This window comes from Miniopterus schreibersii (genome assembly GCF_964146895.1).
Source record: "Miniopterus schreibersii genome assembly, chromosome: 3".
NCBI lineage: Eukaryota > Metazoa > Chordata > Mammalia > Chiroptera > Miniopteridae > Miniopterus > Miniopterus schreibersii.
The window spans coordinates 7356215-7374940 of record NC_138103.1 but is presented as its reverse complement, the minus strand read 5'-3'; the positions used below and the strand labels follow the sequence as shown (position 1 = coordinate 7374940).

The 18726-nt window shown below is 53.7% G+C and overlaps 2 protein-coding genes across 5 annotated transcripts; one reads left to right on the top strand and one right to left on the bottom strand.

The window, feature by feature from the left end:
• The first annotated feature begins 4490 nt into the window (after window positions 1–4490).
• Window positions 4491–10360, top strand: DOC2A (double C2 domain alpha). 2 transcript variants are annotated; one of them, XM_081133677.1, is made up of 11 exons: window positions 4491–5044; window positions 5721–6000; window positions 6358–6437; window positions 6614–6688; window positions 6812–6921; window positions 8503–8629; window positions 8711–8770; window positions 8846–9009; window positions 9135–9216; window positions 9312–9408; window positions 9494–10360. In XM_081133677.1, the coding sequence occupies exons 2-11, from the start codon at window positions 5730–5732 to the stop codon at window positions 9637–9639; spliced, it is 1212 nt and encodes a 403-aa protein (XP_080989803.1). In that variant the 5' UTR covers window positions 4491–5044; window positions 5721–5729; the 3' UTR covers window positions 9640–10360. The 2 variants fall into 2 exon arrangements, with proteins under 2 accessions (XP_080989803.1, XP_080989804.1); XM_081133678.1 differs by lacking the exon at window positions 4491–5044 and adding an exon at window positions 5228–5473 and having other exon boundaries at window positions 5717–6000.
• Window positions 10057–18691, bottom strand: INO80E (INO80 complex subunit E). Of its 3 annotated transcripts, XM_081133681.1 has the most exons (8): window positions 18515–18691; window positions 18292–18362; window positions 18027–18079; window positions 15177–15255; window positions 14973–15084; window positions 14478–14594; window positions 11200–11292; window positions 10057–10643 (listed from the first exon to the last, which is right to left on the bottom strand). In XM_081133681.1, the coding sequence occupies exons 1-7, from the start codon at window positions 18593–18595 to the stop codon at window positions 11221–11223; spliced, it is 585 nt and encodes a 194-aa protein (XP_080989807.1). In that variant the 5' UTR covers window positions 18596–18691; the 3' UTR covers window positions 10057–10643; window positions 11200–11220. The 3 variants fall into 3 exon arrangements, with proteins under 3 accessions (XP_080989807.1, XP_080989805.1, XP_080989806.1); XM_081133679.1 differs by lacking the exon at window positions 11200–11292; XM_081133680.1 differs by lacking the exon at window positions 11200–11292 and having other exon boundaries at window positions 14478–14543.
• Between the last annotated feature and the right edge of the window lie 35 nt (window positions 18692–18726).

Below are 18726 nucleotides of genomic sequence, written 5' to 3'. Positions count from 1 at the left end.
TCATCTCTCCTGCCCTCGTGGACTGCCAGCCCGTTCTCACAGCAACACTAGGAGGCACATGCCATGCTCTGCTTCCTAAATACGAATAAAAGCCCAGAGAGAAAAGGGGGAAAGAGGAGGGAAACTAACACCTTGGGGGCTTCCTGTGGGACTGGTTCATGTGGGCCTCGTCTCTCTACACTTATGTCTTCTAAGAAAGAGAAAGTGAGTTCCCAACGTCACAGGTATGTAAGGAACAGCAGGGACTCAACCTGCTTCTTGGCTCAGGGCTCAGGGCCAGGGCCCAGGCTCCATGTGCCGCTGCTCCTGGGGTTCAGCTGGGAGAAAAGGGGTTCAGAGCCTTTAAACCTTTGGAATGGAATTTGCAGTTTCCTCAATTGCCTCAAAAGAATACAGCTCCTTCTCTACCTGAAAATTATCCATTCATTTGCTCACCCAACGATTAAATAAATGTATTGAGCTCCTACTATGTGCTGGGCTCCATTTGTGACTTAAATAGAAATCGCCAGGCCCTGCTCTCTGCCCTCAGGGCGCACAGGGGAGAGAACTGACGTAGGCACATCATTAGAGTACAGACAGGCAAACCCTAAGGGGCTGGCTGCACTTGCCGTCTCTACGTTGAGTGTATTTTTCAGCCCCTTCAGGCCTGCCTTTGTCTCCACCACTCCACTGAAATCACTTTTGCCAAGTCCACCAATGATCTCATAACTTGCCGAATCTAATGGTTACTTCTCCGCCTAGTCTGTCTGTCTGTCAGCATCCTGAACCTGCCTCCAAGCTCCAGAGCCACACTCACTGATTCTCAGGACGCCGAGTTCTCTAACCAGCTCAGCCTTGGACCTTCTCTTTTCTATCTATACTCTCTCCGTAAGTGATCTCATCCGGCCTCATGGCTTTAAATACCATCTATACGATGATGACTCACAAATGTATATTTCTAGCCCAGCCCTCTCCTCTGAGCTCCAGATTCCTCTACCCAGTTTCCTGCTTCATGCCTCTGTATGTCCAAAACCATCTCAGACTCCACAGATCCCACACAGAGCTCTTGATGCTCCTACCCCAAACCTGCTCCTTTCCTTTGCAGCAAATGGTCTCATGATTCCCCTACTCTGCTCAACACTGAAGCCCAGGAATCAGATCCCTCCTTGTCTCTCTTCTGACAAACCCACTATCAAGACCTGTTGGTTCAATTTCCAACATAAATCGCAAATCCACCCACTTCCTTCCCCCTCCGGTTCTGCCCCCCTTGCTTAAGCCAAGCCCATGTGTCACCCAGCTTATTGTAACAGCCTGTGGACTGGTTGATCTCCCTCTGCTCACACGTCCCCCAGTGACAACAAGCCAAGAAACGCGCATCTGCTAAGTAAAACCCTCCAGTGGCTTCCGGTGGCTCCTGTGTGAATTCTGAACTTACCCTGACCTGAGAGCCTTGCCCAGCACCGTTCGCCTACCCCTTTGGCTCTTTCCAGGCTCTCGCTTCCTCGGCACACTCCAGCCCTGGCACGCACCTCTGTCTAGACACGCTCGCTCCGCCCTTGACCTGGCTGACACCTCCTCATCTCAGCCAAGGCTGAGGAGACACTTCCCCTGGGAAGTGCACCTGAAACCCCACACTTTGTGACCCTCCCCAGTCACTGCATGGGTCTCGTGGCATGGGGCTTGTTTGTGTATTGTCTATCTCCCTACAAGGCTGTGAAGCCAGAGATCACTGATCTTGGTGATAATCATAACACCACAATATATAGTAGGTATTTGATAACTATTATTGACTTAATGGGGAGGTGAAAAGCTTTTCCACCTCTTGACAAATCAGGGCTCAGCCCTGTCCATTCTCCCCTTCAACAAGGCTCTCTGGAGGGCGCTACTGAGCTAAGCCCCCTAAGATCACAGTGGAGGGTGCAGGACTCTAAGGCTCTTCTTGCCCAGCTTACCCCCTCCTGTCACTGCAGGCCCAGGTCTGCCTCTGGCCAAACCCACCAGCTCTGGTCCTGGATGGTGGCATCTCCCTTATCCCTGTCTCCTTGCTTATCCTGGAGGGCCCTGAAGGAAACCTAATGGTTGCCTTTACTTTAAAAAATACATTCTTTTAATGCTTTTGAATAGGTAACATATGCACATGGTACAAAATTTAAAAGGTATAAAAAGATATATGTTGAAAAATAACTCGTCTATTCCTGCCTTACCCTGCCTCGCAGCTACCTCCTCAGAGGTCACCATAGTTACCACTTGTGCAGCCTTCCAGAAATAATTTATGCACAAATAAAGAAACATATATAAACTCCTTTCCTCCCACTCAAATGGAAGCGTTCCATACATGCTACTCTGTGCCTTACTTTTTTCAGTTAACATGAGATTCTGAAGGTGATTCTGTACAAGTACAGAGACCTCTTTCTTTGCCATGGCTGCATACTAGTTCATTGTATGAAACTGTGTCATAATTGACTGAACGGGTCCTCCACGCATGGACATTTAGGCTGTTCCCAATCTTTTGCCATTTTAAATAATCTTGAATTTCTATTATTTTGCTCATGGGCCAGCATATATATATATATATACACACACACACACACACACACACACACACACACATATACATATATATATACATATATGTATATATATGTATGTATGTGTATATATATACACATATATATATACACATATATATATGACAAAATCCTAGAAGTGGCATTTCTGGGTCAAATAGTCTACGTATCTGTCATCTTGGAGTCCACCGTCAGACTGGCCTCCGAACAGGTGCTGTCCACTTACCCACAGCCTCATCAACATTATGTGTTAACAGATGCTTTGAATTTTATCATTCGATAGACAACAAGTGCTATCTCAGTGTTGTTTGACCTTGCATTTCTCTCTTTTTAAAAACTATGTTTTAAAAATACACATTTCAATAGATCTTAACCATTTTCAAGCAGACAGTTCACATTGTTGTGCAACTGTATTTCTCTCTTTTTAAAAAACATATGTTTTTATTGATTTTAGAGAGAGAGGAAGGAAGAGAGAGAGAGAGAGAAACATCAACGTGAGAGAGGTACATCGATCAGTTGCCTCCCATGGAAACCTCAACCTGGGCATGTGCCCTGACCAGGAACTGGTGACCTTTTGGTGCATGGGACAATGCTCAATCAACTAAGCCCCACGGCCAGGGTCACATTTCTCTTTTAAATCACGGTTAGTAACGTCAACTTGGTGGCAGGCCCAGCCTGAGGCAGCCTCTGCTCCCTGGGGGGGGTGGGGGAGAGACAGAAATGCAAGCAGGCTTGACAAACCAGTGTCACTGGAGCTGAGCCTGAGATAGCACTGGAAGCTGGGGGGATAGGAGGGGAATGTTCCAGGAAGGCTCCTAGGAAGAGGTGACTCAGAATGATCCCCTGAAGGAAGGGGAAGGTCCTCCAGGCAGAGCAGCTTGTGTGAGCAAAGGTCCGGTGGCCTGAGAGATCCAGGTGTGTTCTAGAAACTGCAAATAACATTCCTAAGAGCCGGTGCCAGGAGCCGCTGCGGGATGAGATCAGAGAAGTCCGGGTCTTGGACTGAAGGGCCTTGGAAGCCACTGTGGGGACTTAGTCTTTGGGGGATGGCAAGTTTGGGGCAAAGGAGAGCAAAGATCAAAGGCTGGAGTTAGACTGGCAGGTGGCAGGGTTTTAGGCGAGAAAGGGGGACTGGTGAGGAGAGACTGCAGTGCTCTGGGGCATTCAGAGCCGAGCCCGATGCCCCTGGCCCCCGAGGGACAGAAGTGGAGCGGGTGAGGGAGGGGTGAGGGAGAGGTGAGGGAGGGGTGAGGGAGGGGTGAGGGGTGAGGCAGGGGTGAGGGAGGGGTGAGGGAGGGGTGAGGGAGGGGTGAGGGGTGAGGCAGGGGTGAGGGAGGGGTGAGGGAGGGGTGAGGGGGGTGAGGCAGGGGTGAGGGAGGGGTGAGGGAGGGGTGAAGGGTGAGGCAGGGGTGAGGGAGGGGCGAGGGAGGGGTGAGGGGGGTGAGGCAGGGGTGAGGGAGGGGTGAGGCAGGGGTGAGGGAGGGGTGAGGCAGGGGTGAGGGAGGGGTGAGGGAGGGTGGGTTCCCAAAGGAGACGCCTTCCCAGAGAGAGGGCCACGCGCCCTCGGGGGTGGATTGGGTCACAAGGAGAGACACCGGCACAGCCAAAGGGAGAAGGCGTGGGGAAGCCACAGCCTCAGACCTTCGTCTCCTCCCTCAGACTGTGAAAGTCCCCGGCTGGGCTCGGGGACCCCGAGGTCCCAGGCCAGGGGCGGCAGGCGGACCAGACCTCCTCGCCCTGCGGGATCCTGGGTCCCTGCGGATCTTCCAGCCCCTCCCTCAGGCTCCGCCCTAAGGACACCCCGAGTGGAGGGCCCGACGCCCTCCTCCCCCGCACCCCTCCGCGGGGGAGGGGCGTGAGGCGGCACCTGGGACGCGGGGAGGGAGAGAGAGGCGTCGCCATGGCAACTAGGCGGTGGACGGTCCCGGAGGCTCCGGAGGGGAGGAGGGAGGAGGCGAGGCAGTGGGCACCGTGGGCTCGGAGCGGGCCGGGCAGGAGCCGGGTCCCCGGGGGCAGTTAGGGAGCACCGGGCAATTCTCACAGTTGGTTCCTGGTGACGCTAGGAGCTCGTGTGTTTGCGAGTGTGTGTATGCGAAGTTTTGGGGGTGAGTGTGTCAGCGAGTGTCTGGGTTTGCACATGTGTGTGAGAGCGCGCACGTGGGCACGGGCGTGTGGGCGGGAGTGCCTGTGCAAGATGCGGTGCCAGCCCGCGTGCCCGTGACCGTGCGTGTGCGCTCGTGTGCTTCCCCAGGCGGGCCCCGGGTGGGCCAGCGGGAGAGTCCCGCCCGCTCCCCACCCCCCGCCGCCGGCGCCCGCAGCCTCCAGCCTCCACCTCGCTCACCCCTCCTCCCGCACTTTCCCGGCTCTCCCTCCCTCCCTCTCGGCGCGCACAGCCGGACTCTGCGCTCTGCTCGCTGGCCACCCTGGGAATCGCCACCGCCCAGACTGCGCCCGCCGTCCCCCCAGCGCTTGGGCACCTGTTGGAGGCACAGAGGCAGGTGCAGGGGGCTGGTCGTCGGGGGAGGGTAAGGGTGTGCGCGTTAGCCTGCAGGTGCCTGCGGGGTGGGGGGTTAGCCCGCTCGAGGCTGTAATTCCTGGCTCCTCTGGAGAGCCAATCTAAGGAGGAGGCATCTGAGGAAGGGGACCCCGGCTTGGGTTGCAGGGGGGGTGGGGGACCAGGCAGACAGGCAGGTGCTGGGACTGAATGGACAGTGGGAAGTGAATGTCTAGAGGGGTGGGTGACACCCGGACTAGACAAGCACCTGCGGCAGAAGGATGAATAGAGCCTCAGAGAGAGGAGGGGACCTACAGGGTGGCTTCAGGGAGTAGGCAGGGCCCAGGGACAGACGGAAGCCCAGAACGAGGGGCAGACAGAAGCCCAGAATGAGGGGCAGGAGCTGGGAAGATGACAAAAGGACAATCTAGAGGTAAGTGGGCAAGGCTGAGGTGGAGCCAGGACATATCTGAGGGGAGTGGGTTAGCAGCCCAGCCCCTGTGGAGCAAGGCTGGGGGTTGGAGGACTGAGGCCTCCTGCCTGCCCCTCAGCTGGCACAGGCTGACCTCTCCCTGGACACCTAGAAAGGGAGGCCAGACTGGGGAGGTTGCTGCCTGCAGCCCATAGGTATAAGGAGTCAGCAGTGGGCTCATGCGCTCCAACTCCCTCCCTGCAGACAGGGGTGCTGCATGAGGGGCCGCAGGGGTGATCGCATGACCATCAACATCCAGGAGCACATGGCCATCAACGTGTGCCCCGGGCCCATCCGGCCCATCCGCCAAATCTCGGACTACTTCCCCCGCCGGGGACCAGGACCTGAAGGGGGCGGTTGTGGGGGGGGCTTTGGGGAGGCCCCTGCTCGGCTGGCCCCCCTGGCCCTGGCCCCCCCTGCAGCCCTCCTTGGGGCCACCACGCCCGAGGATGGAGCTGAGGTGGACAGCTATGACTCGGATGATGCCAGTGAGTCTGGGGGCTTAAAGGGCCCAGGGTGGTAATGGGGCCCTCCAGGCTTGTGGGAACGGGTTGGGGCCCTGCTGGGTGTGTGTGTTGGGGGGGGGGGAGGCAACAGCACTGCCACTACAGCTGCAGTCAGTGTGGAGATTACAGCTTTAGCAAGGCTCAATATTCAATATTTCTGCTGAGACAACCACCCACACAGCCCCAGTTGCAGCGAACCAGGAACCCAGACACACACACTTGCAGGCTGACAGATAGGGATACATGCACACACCTTCACAGCCAGCACACGGCAGGCCTGCCTGCCGGCTCGCACCCCTGTCTTTACACACTGACTACGCTACTTTTTCTCTCCTCCAGCCACCCTGGGATCGCTGGAGTTTGACCTTCTCTATGACCAGGCCTCCTGCACTTTGCACTGCAGTATCCTCAGGGCCAAGGTGGGCCCTTCCTACCTCCCAAGCCTCAGCCCTGCTTGCCTCCCACCAGGGAGGGGTGGGTTTCCACCCTCCCTTCCCTTCCAGTCTCCAGGCCAGACCCCTCTCCCTTCTCCATACCCCAAGGATCCACTCTGCTGGGGGAGGGCTGGGAGCTCACAGCCCTCTTTCCTCTCCAGGGCCTCAAGCCCATGGATTTCAATGGCCTGGCTGACCCCTACGTCAAGGTGCACCTGCTGCCTGGAGCCTGCAAGGTAATAGCGTCCTTCCTCCACCAGTCTGGCCCAGCTTGTGTGTCTACCTCCAACCTTCCCTTGCTTTCAGCCTCTGTGGATCTAGGGAACATGTATTGAGAACCCTTCATCCCCACACCTCAGGCCAATAAGCTAAAAACTAAGACTCAGAGGAACACTCTGAATCCAGTGTGGAATGAGGACCTGACGTACAGTGGAATCACGGACGATGACATCAGCCACAAGGTGCTCAGGTGAGGGGCCCATCCTCCCTGCTGCCAAGGATTGCAGCCCAGCTCAGCACCTCCTCTGGGACAGCTGCCATTGGAACCTTCTTTGGTTGATCTACTTCCTATTGAGCTGCTCTCAGATGCTCAAGTACAATCAGTGGCTCCTCAGCCCCTTTGGCAGCAGGACAAAATGTTTCCCTGGCATTCCTACCCCCAAAATAGGTCCTACTGCTCCTCCGACAGAGGACTGCCCTCTTCTGACTGGTCAGGTTCATTACTCCTAACTTTTGCCTGTTGTCTCTTTACCTGGAAAGTGCTCCCTGCTTCCTGTGTCTCTTTCCACCACCCTACGCTCCACTCGTTTGAGGCTCTGCCTTGTCCTGAAAGCTTTCCCTGGTCACCGACCTCCCTTTTCACTTCTGGACTTAAGTCAGACCTATGCAGTGGAGGTCTGCCCATCTGTTGCCTGTGTCCCCCTAACATCTCTAAGGAGTGGGGTCTTAAGGGACAGGAAACTTGCTCAGTCATCCTGGGAGGTGGAGCTGTGGGGAGAGTAGTCCTTGGCAGGGAATGAAGGGCAGCAAAGCCTAGGCTCCTGGAAGAGCTTTCCTTCCTTTGTTCTTGGGCAATAGGAAGTGATGGAAGAGTTTGCATCAGGGCAGGTCCCGCTCTGCCTTAATTAAATACACCTCACCTGTAAAATGGGCTGTGTGGTGAGCTGCAGGCCTGGCACCTGAGAAGGATGCTTTAATTTGCCGCCTTCCTCTGCCCCTCCCTTTACACTGCTCAGGCTGTCCCTGCTCCATCAGGATCTGCTCAGCTACTTCAGGAAGCCTTAACAAATCTTGGGGACCCTCCCCATCCTCACCTCCAGGGCCTGTGGACAGGATCCTACTGATTGTGTATAGGGTGTGCATTTGGTGGATGTGGGTCACGGACTCAGGATGTAAGAGCTAGAAGGGCCTTGAGGAGCCTTGGGCAGTTGAACAAGGTGCCCATACCTCCTATGGAGCTCCTGTCCTTTTCTGCATGGAGCAGGGAGCTGGCCTGGGAGACACTCACGAGGCCAGAGATAAGAAATGATTGCTTTTATTTCTATTGTCCCCTTCTGCAGCCCCCTGCACTTCCTTCTGCTGTGACACTCTTGAGTAGCTGTGTCATGCAGGAGTGTTTGATTCCCAGCTCTGCCACTTTCTAGCGACCTTGAGACCTTGGGCAAGTCAACTTCCCAAAGCCTCAATTCCCATCTGTAAAATGGAGATAATGATTACCTGCCTCCTAAAGCTACTATAAGGATCAAGTGAAAAGAAATATAAAATGCAGAGCCCAGGGCTGGGTACCCCTGAGCACTCAGAGATGTATTCCTCACTCTCTAGCTCCTGAACTATGGGGCCAGCCTTTCTGGGTTCTGCCTCTGGCCTCGGCTCCAGTCCACCTCACACACCACCAAGGTGATGTCTCTCACACGCAGCCCACTTACAGGAGAGGTGTCTTTAAGGCAGAGCGGGACCAGTCTCAGGTGCTCAGGGTTCCATTGGAGGCACTTTCTCACTGGCGTGGGGCTCAGGTACGCCAGGGGCCCTGACCTCGCAGTTTCCCCGCCAGGATCTCCGTGTGTGATGAAGACAAACTGAGCCACAATGAGTTCATCGGAGAGATCCGTGTACCCCTCCGCCGTCTCAAGCCTTCACAGAAGAAGCATTTTAATATCTGCCTCGAGCGCCAGGTCCCGGTCGGTGCGGGGCTGTAGGGCGCTAAGGGGAGGGGGCCCCGGGGAGGCCAGGTTTCCAGAACCTTCTCTTTGCCCTCTCAGCTGGCTTCACCCTCTTCCATGTCGGCAGCACTGAGGGGCATATCCTGTTACCTGAGGGAGGTAAGGGACCTCACATGGACCAGCCTGGGTGGGAGGCGGTAAGGTTGCAGGCTGACCTCTGTGTCTGCCCCGAAGCTGGAGCAGGTGGACCAGGGGCCTGGGCTGCTGGAAGAACGCGGGCGCATACTGCTGAGTCTCAGCTATAGCTCGCCGCGCCGGGGGCTGCTGGTGGGCATCATACGCTGTGCCCATCTGGCTGCCATGGACGTCAATGGCTACTCCGACCCCTATGTCAAGACGTGAGCCCTCCCCCTGCCCTGAGGCCCACCCTGCCCTCCCCAGGGAGCCCGACCCCTGCCCTAGTCTCCTCGGGCCTGGGATAGCCCTGACCGCGCTCCTCTGCCCCACCCCACCTCCTCTGCAGGTACCTGAGGCCAGACCTGGATAAGAAATCCAAGCACAAAACAGGTGTGAAGAAGAAGACTCTCAACCCAGAATTTAATGAGGTAAATGGGCAGGGACCAGAAATCATGGGGGCAGGGGGATGGGGGGGGGCGGGTAGGGCAACGCCTCATGGAAAATGTGGCTTGCCCTGTCCTAGGAGTTTTTCTATGAGATGGAGCTCTCAGCTCTGGCCACGAAGACTCTGGAAGTCACAGTCTGGGACTATGACATTGGCAAATCCAACGACTTCATTGGTGAGGGAGGAGCCTGCTGGGTGGTGCTGATGGAGGGCCAACTGGCAGTGAGCAGGGTCCTGATTTTGCCTCGACTGCTCCCCAGGTGGCGTGTCCCTGGGGCCAGGGGCCCGGGGAGAGGCCCGGAAGCACTGGAGTGACTGTCTGCAGCAGCCAGACACAGCCCTGGAGCGCTGGCACACCTTGACCAGCGAGCTGCCCCCTGCAGCCGGGGCTCTGCCCTCAGCCTGAGCAGGGCAATCAACTGCCCACCACAGGCCCCTTGGGGCCGGGTCCAGTACCCGACCTTCGCACGAGTGTGTTGCACGTTTACACGGGGTGGCTGCCCCGCCCCGCCCTGCACTACCTGTCTTATTCCGTGAGAGTCTCTGTGACTGTGGGTCTGTCTTCTTGTGAGGGCTGTGGAGATCTGTATTCACATATGCAAACTTCCTCCTGCCTGACTCGCTACTACATGCAAATATGCAAACCACCCGCCCTGTGCACGCCTGCCGGGAGGTCCTGCCAGGGCCCCCGCCCCAAGGCCCCGGCTGCTGCTCCTCTTTCTTGCCTCTCCAGGCTGCCCCGTCCCCTCTGCCCACAGGGAGGAGGTCGGATTAGGGGGGGTTCAAAGGAGGAGAAAGTTTCCAGAAAAGGAGAGAAACCAAAAAAGAGCCAATCCTTTAACACAGAATCGTTCAAAAAGCAAAACATCTCGCCCTGTACAGCTGCCCTTTTAAACAGAAGGGGGAGGGGCAGGCACCGCAGGGTCTCTGCCTCTCCCAGAGGTGGCAGATGTTCCCAGCCACTCATTTAAATAACTGTCCACAGGATGGGGCCAGGATGTGAGGGCAGGCCCCTGCCCTCTGGTGAGGGGCCCACCTGCCAGGGGACATTTGTGCATGTTTATGCCTTTTCTGATTGTGTCAGTGGCCACAGCATGGCAACTGGGCGTCAATAAATGTCTCTGTGGAAGCTGGGGGCTCGTGTGTGCTGGCACAGGGGGCACTGGACAGGGGCTCAGGCAGAGGGGGTCACTCCGGGATGTCGATCACCAGGTCATCATCTCCGTCCAGGGCATCATCCCCGCTGCCTGCATCGCTGAACATCTGCCGAGGGACTGCACTCAGGATCGTAGGGGGGGGCATCTTAGGGGGTGGCAGTGGGGCCAGGGCTGCCCCCACCCCAGCCCCAGAACCCCGGCTGGGGAAAGTCAGCGGCCCTCCCACAGGGCAGTCAGGGGGTCCCACCGTCATCTGCAGCAGGGGGGAAAAACACAGGGAGGGGCTGTCAGGGAGGAATGGGACCTCCAGGGGGCTGGCGCTGTTCAGTAAGGCAGTTCTGGGGGATGGGGAAGGGGCAAAGGCTCATTCAGGGGGTATTGGACACAGCCGGGCCAGCCATGCTGGAATCAGGAGCTCTGCCCCACCTTAGCCCCTGCAGAGTCTCAAACCAGCAAGTGCCTAGGGGTAAGTGGTAGTGATGGAGGCAGTGATGAGGGTGGTGGTGGAGCTTAGAGGAAACCAGGAGGGAAAGGCTGGGCCCCACCCTCACCAGGGAGGCACCTCGGCAGCCCCTGTGATGGCAGTTAGGGCCAGACTCAGAGTCAGCCTGGAGTGCCTGCCTGCCTGCCTCTGGGCACCTCAGATCCCACTGGCCTCCTGTCCCTCCTCCTACTGTGGGACTCACTGGTTCAGTGGGGGGTATCCTAGGTCTTCACCCCCTGCTAGTGAGGCTTTTTATATCTGGGATGGGCCCCTCCTTGGGATCCCCGCAGTCACTGGCCTAGGCCAGGCCCTCCTCTCAGCTCACCTGGACTACGGTACCAGCCTCCTAACTGGACTCCCTGCCTTCAGCCTCTCCCAGATCCAGCTCCTCCTCCGCACTGCAGCCAGAGTGAGCTCTCTAAAACACAAACCTGAGCGAGTCATTCCTCCACTGGAGGGCCTCAGCCTCCTTGCTGCCTGCAAGACAGGCAGTGCTGCGTGCCTGAGAACAGGCCAGTCCTTCCACCGGAGTGTCCTTTTCTATTTGTCAAAAGTCCTGCTTTGTCCTCTGAGGCTGGGAAGTGGCCTCTGTCCTTCCCAATCCTCCAGCCCCACCCCTGCCGGGTCCTTATACTCCTCCCCACAGAGTGCTCCATGGGCTTCATGCTTTGCCTGAGCACCTACTAATAGTGATTCCCATTAACGATCTCAGACCATTCTGACCACCCTGCAAAGGGGAGGTCATGGGCCAAAGGAGAAAACTGAGGCTGCCAAGTCCCCACTGGGCAGTGTTCAATCTGGCCCTGGGGTGGGGGTGACAGAAAATGCTTATGTGTGTTCTCCACAGTGGCCCTTCTGATTGCTTTAACCCACTCAGCCCTCATGGCGTTCCTTCACTGCTGTTCCTAGGGTGCTGTGGAGGGCCAGAGTGGGTTTTTAATCAGGGTCAGCACCTCAGGGTACAGATGTCTGCCAGGACTGATGACAGACAGGAGACCCAGTACTGGGCACTCATGTGTACACACAGGAGCAGACACACATGTACAGCTGAAAAAAACAGCGGCATGAGAACTGTCCCTTCCCTCTGGCCACTACTCTTGACCCCTACTCTAGGTTCCCAAGTCCTAACCCTGCTTGGACTTACTCAATGGCCTCCTCAGGTGACCAATAGCAGCTAATGTTGATCTATGGCTTACTAGAGACCAGGCACTGGGCTAAGTTTTCTCTCCTTTAACTCATTTTATTGTGACAGTGACCCCATGACCCCATGGGAAGAAAGCTGAAGCTCATCGGGTTAAATGACATGCCCAAGGTCACATGGAGAAGCTGGGATCTAAACCCAGCCAAGTCGGACTGAGGCCCAGGCTCTTAACTGACCTGTTTCAGTCTTTGCAGCTTTCTCTCCTCTCCTCAGATTTGCTACCTCCAGTCTCCATCCGCCAAGTCACTCAGAAATGTCAAGACCTCCACTCCCTTTACAGACCCTCCAGACTCTGGACGTCAAGGCCTTCTATGATCCCATCTCATTGTAGTTCTTTCCAATGTTGTTCAAGATCTCATGACTCCTACTCCAGCCCAAGCAACTCTTTCGCCATGTCCTTTGTCTTCCTTCCACCACTGCCTCAGCCAATAATATCCAAATCTCACTTACCCTGGGCTCAAATGTTACCTCTTTTGTGAGGCGTTCCCCGAATTATCCCCTTCCTCAAGCACAGCAACTGACTTGGGCTCCCAACCAAGATTTTCTCTCACTGACCAGAACTTAGCTCCCCAACACTCCTCTACTTTAGGACCCAACATCTCAGAAAGCCTCAAACTGCCAAGCCCATGCCACACCACACCTTTACTCATTGGCTCCAGGTTTCACTGACCCTTGCCATCTCCACCATCCTGCCCTATAGGCCAGAAACAAAAGCCCTGCTAAGTAGAGTGAAGAGTCAGTGTATCACCCGTTACCTACCTATTTTCAGGCATGAGGGTCAAGGTCACACAGGGAGTTAAGTGGCAAAGCCGGGATACAAACTCTAGAACCCACACTCAACACCACCACACGGCGTCTCATTTCACTTCTGGCTCCAAAACCTTGAGTCGGCAGTCCACCCAATTTGACAGCTGTCCAGCCTGGTACCTATTCCACTTTGATTCAGAGGTGGATGGGCACCGTGCCTTCTGTGCCCTTGTCTCCTGGGGCTAGGTGTGCAGACCTCTTCTCTTCTCCACCCACAGTCTTACCTGCCGATCGCATCCACTTCCATGCTGATGACTTTCAAGTATGTACCCCATGAGCCCCAGGCTCACATTACCCAGTTGTCTTGTTGGCATTTCCAGACGGCATCTCAACATGTCAAAAAACAAACTTGTCTTCTCTCCCAAACCTGCTCTTCCCAGTCCTCACTTCTTCAGTTGCTCAGGAGTTGTCCTTGACATCTTTATCACGGCCCACACTGGTCTTTCTGTGGCTCATTCTTTGAAATAGACCCATGACCCACTTTTCACCCTCTCCATTGCTATCTGGTTTAGTGCAGTAGCCTCCTCACTGGTCTCCCTATTTCCATCCTGACCTAAACCCCTCCCCTCCCCAGCCTATTCTCCACACAGCAATGTCAGCAATTTTGTTAACATGTAAATCAGATCAGATTCTCTCTCTGCCCAATCTCTCCAAAGGCTCCCTATTCATTCATAGTACAAGCCAAAGTCTTTAGAAACCTACAAGGCCTACACAATCTTATCCCTCAGTTACTTCTCTGACTTGCTCTTTGAACATCCTCTCCCTTCTGACTTTCATCCAATCACACTGGACTCCTTCCTGGTCCCAGAACAAGCCAAATCTGCACACATTCCTGCCCCAGGGCCTTTGCACTGGTTATTCTTCCTGATTGAAACACTTTTCCAGAGAGCTTGTTCCCACTTCAGTGAAGTTTCTGACCAAATAGCATCCCAGCCCACCTAACCAGAAATATCACCCCCATATACTCTGGTGCTTTCCATCCTCTTTACTTGACTCCATTTTTCTGTACTGATACCTACTTATCTTGTTTATTTTCTGCCTATCTTGCTAAAACGCAAGTTTCAGGAAGGCACCTGCAGCACCCAGAACAGTGCCTGGTACATAGTAAGACACTCCATAAACACTTGCTGATTACATGTATTTTGATTGCTCACTTTACAGACACAGAATCTGAGACCTAGAGGGTGAAAGAGCCCTGCTCAAGGTCCCACGGTTTTAACTGGTGCAGCCTTGACTTGATTCTGGATCCCACAACTCCACCCCACCCTCTGGGGTTGCCTGGCATCACAGAACACCTGTGAAAATGGGCCTGGCCCCTAGTCACACTGAAGCAATGTAAGAGCAGGACCCTAGGCACCTTCACTCTGAGTTCCCCAACGTTGGTCCTGCTCCTGATCTATCTCTACATCGAGCCTGTGAGCCAGCACTTCTCTGACCCATACCCCTCAGTACCTAGTGCTAGGCTGGGCCCCCAGCAGCCCCAAATCAATCCTTCAAAATTCTTGGACAGGCCCCCAGCCCCTGTCTTGAGCCTCCCTCAAATGGCTATCCTCCTGCCATTCTGGCCCCTCCCTAACATTCCCAAATCAGGGTACCTTGAGTTTCCGGGGCAGGCGGGGCCGTTTCTCCCGCTTGGGCCTCAGGGGGCTGGGCTCGGGCAGCTGCAGGGCCAGGTAGTCAGAAGGGAATGGGGGGTAAGGGGGGGAAGCCAGCTGCAGGTGGGAATGGGGGAATGGAGATGGGAAATGGAATGGATGGGTGGGGGGTGAAGGGAAAAAATGCAAACAGGAAGAATGGAAAAACAAGAGATGGTGATGAGTGTGGCTTCTGAGAACAGACGGGGATGGGACAGCAGCAGGACTTTGTCCTGGGGTCTGCTCTCCTCAGTTATATCTGTCCCCCATTTCTACACCAGAGAGAACTGGGCAGCCCTGACTCACACCCCTCCAAGGGATGCTTGCTGGCCACACCCAGACTGATGTCCCCAGCACTGGGCTGGCTTCACCAAAGCCTGGCCCCTCTACCCAAATGACACCCACCATCTTCCCAGGCATCTTAATTACCATTGCCCTCCCTTGACCCCAACTCACCGAGCTCAGGTAGGGGGAAGGGGCCCCGGAGGCCTGAAGGGGAAACCCTGTTGAAGGAGGCAGAGAGAGGCTGGAGGGAGAGGGGGCACCCCCCATCGGAGGGCTTCTCTTCCTGGAGAAAGGATAGGGGAGGGGGTCAGAGGAAGCTAGGAGGCCCAGGTGCCCTCTAACCCCTATCCCCAGAGAATGATGGCTTCTTCTCACCTCTTGGGGGCTGGTGTGTCCGACAACTTGGGTGTCCCCTCTGTCTCGCTGTTATCTGAAGATGCAGTGGCATCTGAGTCTGTGAGCGGGGAGAGCTGGTCAGTAAGCAGGGTTCCTGTCTACCTCAGAGGGGTATAATCTCAACTCTATGGAAGGGCTCCAGAGAAGCTGCCTCTTCAGTTGGTGCACACATGCTATTCTGGGGAGCCCACAAATCCTCCAGCTTCTTAAAATGTCTTCACAACTGACTTTCACAAACACTTCCTGCCAGGCTCCTCCATGATAACGCATTTGTCAAGTACTTGCTATGTGCCAGCCGGACCGGGCACTCTGTACTTTTAGACATTGGTCTAGAGCACTTTACATTCATCACCCTTCCTTGTCTTCTTAACCATCCAGGAAGGTGATGACCTCACCTCCACTTTTCAGATGAGGTCACTGAGGCTGAGAGTTAGGTGTGGGGACTTGAACCCAGGTATCTGACTCTCCGGCCAATTCATGCCACTCTCTCCTCATTCACCTCTAAGCTGCCTTCAGCTCCTGGCTCTGCTCCATTCCCTATATCCAGGGTCCTGATAATCTACCTCTCAAATTTCTCCTACCTTTATCCAATGCCCTCTATTCCAACTGCCACAAGGTCAAGCTACTACCTTGTGGTGTCAAAATCACATAAGCAATCTCGCCTCTCTGCAGCACTGTCCACTCCCACTCCAGAATGACTTAAAACATAAACCTGACCAAATCTGAAATGCTTAATGTGGCCTCAAACCTACCTTTCTGATCTCCCAACCAAACTGTACTCTTCACATCATGTCAACTTAATCAAAAAACATTTATTTCCCAGTTCTGTGCCTCCACCTAGAAGATCTGTCATTCATTTGACAAATAACTGCTACATGTGATATGTGCCTTTCTCAATTTCTTGGCTCAGACTTATCCTTTAAGAAGCAAATTAATATACATGTCTAATCACTATTGTACACCTGAAACTAATATACTGTGTCAATTGTAACTGAAAAAGAAAAATACAAAAAAAAGTGCAATTTAATGCCTTTCTGAGAAGTCTTCCCCAAAATCCTTCAGGCCCAGTTAATTGCTGGCTCTTCCAGAACTCTATTCTCACTTGTCATGGTTCTCTTTACACTGTGCTAAAATGAGTCATGTGTGTGTGGGTATTTCCCTGACCAGAGTGTGGGATTCTCCAGGATACAAGTGGTGGCTTACGTGTCTAGCTCTTGCTTTGCAGATTTATCACACTCTGATTATGAACATGCTGGTTCTCTCATGTTTCCTGTCCTGAAACACCCCTCCATCAAGAAGTTATCTGGAATACCTCAGGGAAGGAACAAGCAGGCAATGAGAAGCCAGAATAAAAGCCAAATGTTTTGCCACGACCTACATGAGCTGGCTTTTCCTTATTTCTCTGACCTCATATCATCTACTATCCTATAATATGCAGATGAATGATGGTGTGTGTTCAAATAAAACAGTATTTATGAAAGCCTGGCTGAATATTGTTTGCTGACCCTGCTCTAGACCAATGTCTAAAAGTACTACAGAGTGCCCAGCTGGCATGGCTCAGCGGTTGAGCATCAACCTATGATCCTGACTGATTCCTGGTCAGGGCACATGCCGGGGTTGTAGGCTCGATCCTTAGTGGGGGTGGGGGGGTGGGGGGGTGAGGGAGGCAGTTGATCAATGACTCATCAATGATGTTTCTCTCTCTCTCTCTTCCTCTCCCTTCCTCTCTCTGAAACCAATAAAGATATATATATATATAAAAAGTACCACAGAGAGAGGTGACTGTGACATGGCTTGAGGGTCCCATCCTGGAACAGAGGCACAAATGCCAAATGTAGAGCTTTTTCAAACTGTCTCAACTCAGTAGGTCATGAAGTCAATTTATTGGCTTGCAACCAGCATTCAATGAAAAACAGAAAAAGCAGTCTAAAAAGTATCAGAAAAAATTGTGTATAGTGATCTTAACATCGTTTCATTAAATTTTGTTTTGTAAGTAAGTATTTAAGTAGGGACTTGTTCATGATGTAAAACATATTACTGATTGTAAATAGTGCTCCGAAAAAGCTCTTCTGCTCTTCAGACAACCTGGTCTTCTGTTACCTCAGAGTATTTGTATTTGGTTACTCTGCCTGAAACCTCTCATTCATATCTTCTAAGATTTTTTCCCCTTCTTATCTAGGTCCTAACTCAAACACTACTTCCTAAAAAAGCCTTTCTTGGACACTGTTTTGAAACATTGCCTGCCGTCTCCTTTTATATGGTCTGCAAACTAAGAATGGCTTTTACATTTTTTAATGGTCTGGGGGGGAAGGGGAATGAAAGAAAAATATTTTATGACATGAAAATTATGTGAAATTCAGTTTTACTGACACAGCCATGCTCATTTATTTACATATCACCTCTGGCTGCTTTTGCACTACAACAGCAGAACTGAGTAGCTGTGACAAAGATTATGTTCTGCAAAGCCTAAAATATATGCTATCTAGTCCTTTACAGAAGAAGTTTACCAACCCCTGCTCTACCCTGATTTTATTCCTTTCAAATCTAAAATTCTAATTTCTTGCTTACTTATTATCCCCAACTAGAACACAAATTTCAAGAGACTTCATCCATCTTGGTCACCACAGTATCTCCTGTGCAAAGTACAGTGCCTGAAACACAGTCGATGTTCAATAAATACTTGAGTGAAAGAATGGTAGAAGTGAAGGGCAAACAACTGGGCTTAAGAACCATTGGAAGCTGTATCAGCTTCCACAGCCTAAAAGGGGGGGCCCAGGAAGCTTGCTGAAGCGCCAGGAATCATGTCCTTCACCAGTTTTTCATGCTCACCAGAAGAGTCTTCATCCACGTTTTCATATTGCAGAAGTCGGTCTAGGAGGAAACTGAGGAAAGAGGCAGGGAGAGTGAGTGTTTATTCCCGCCTCGGCAATGTTCTCCCGGGCCCTTGTCCCTTCTAGCTGGCCCGTTGGATCCTAGCAACAGCCCCAAGGCAGGCACCATGCATTTGTGGCATTCTCGGACGGGGTCTGAATACGTAGATCTACAGCAACCTCGTCACCCGCAGGCCTCCCTTCTCCAACCCAGCGTGCCTCACCTCTTGTCCCGGGACACCTTCAGCAATTTCCTCTGTGCCTTCCTCAGTTCCTCCTGAAAGCACTCGTGCTCCTGCATTACAGTCAAGGCGCCCGCTGAGCCGACGGTGGTCCGGAAAGGGGCCCGGAACCCAGCAAAAGCTCACCCCATTCCCTTTACTCGTGGGTAAACTGAGGTCCAACCAGCGACAAGCCTCCCCCCCTCCCCCTCGCCCCATCACTCACGTAGATGAGGAACTTGAGCTTCCGCTTCAGGTTTCGGTATTTCTTCTTGTAGTCCACTTCGCCGTCTGCCGGCCCGTTCATGACCAGCCCCGGGAGCAGCGCCCCAGCACTGAAGTCCCGCTACCCTGAGACGGCTCAGCTCCGCCTCTCACGCCTCCACTTCCGGAGACTAGGTAAAACTGTGCTTGCTGGGACTACAACTCCCGGCGTAC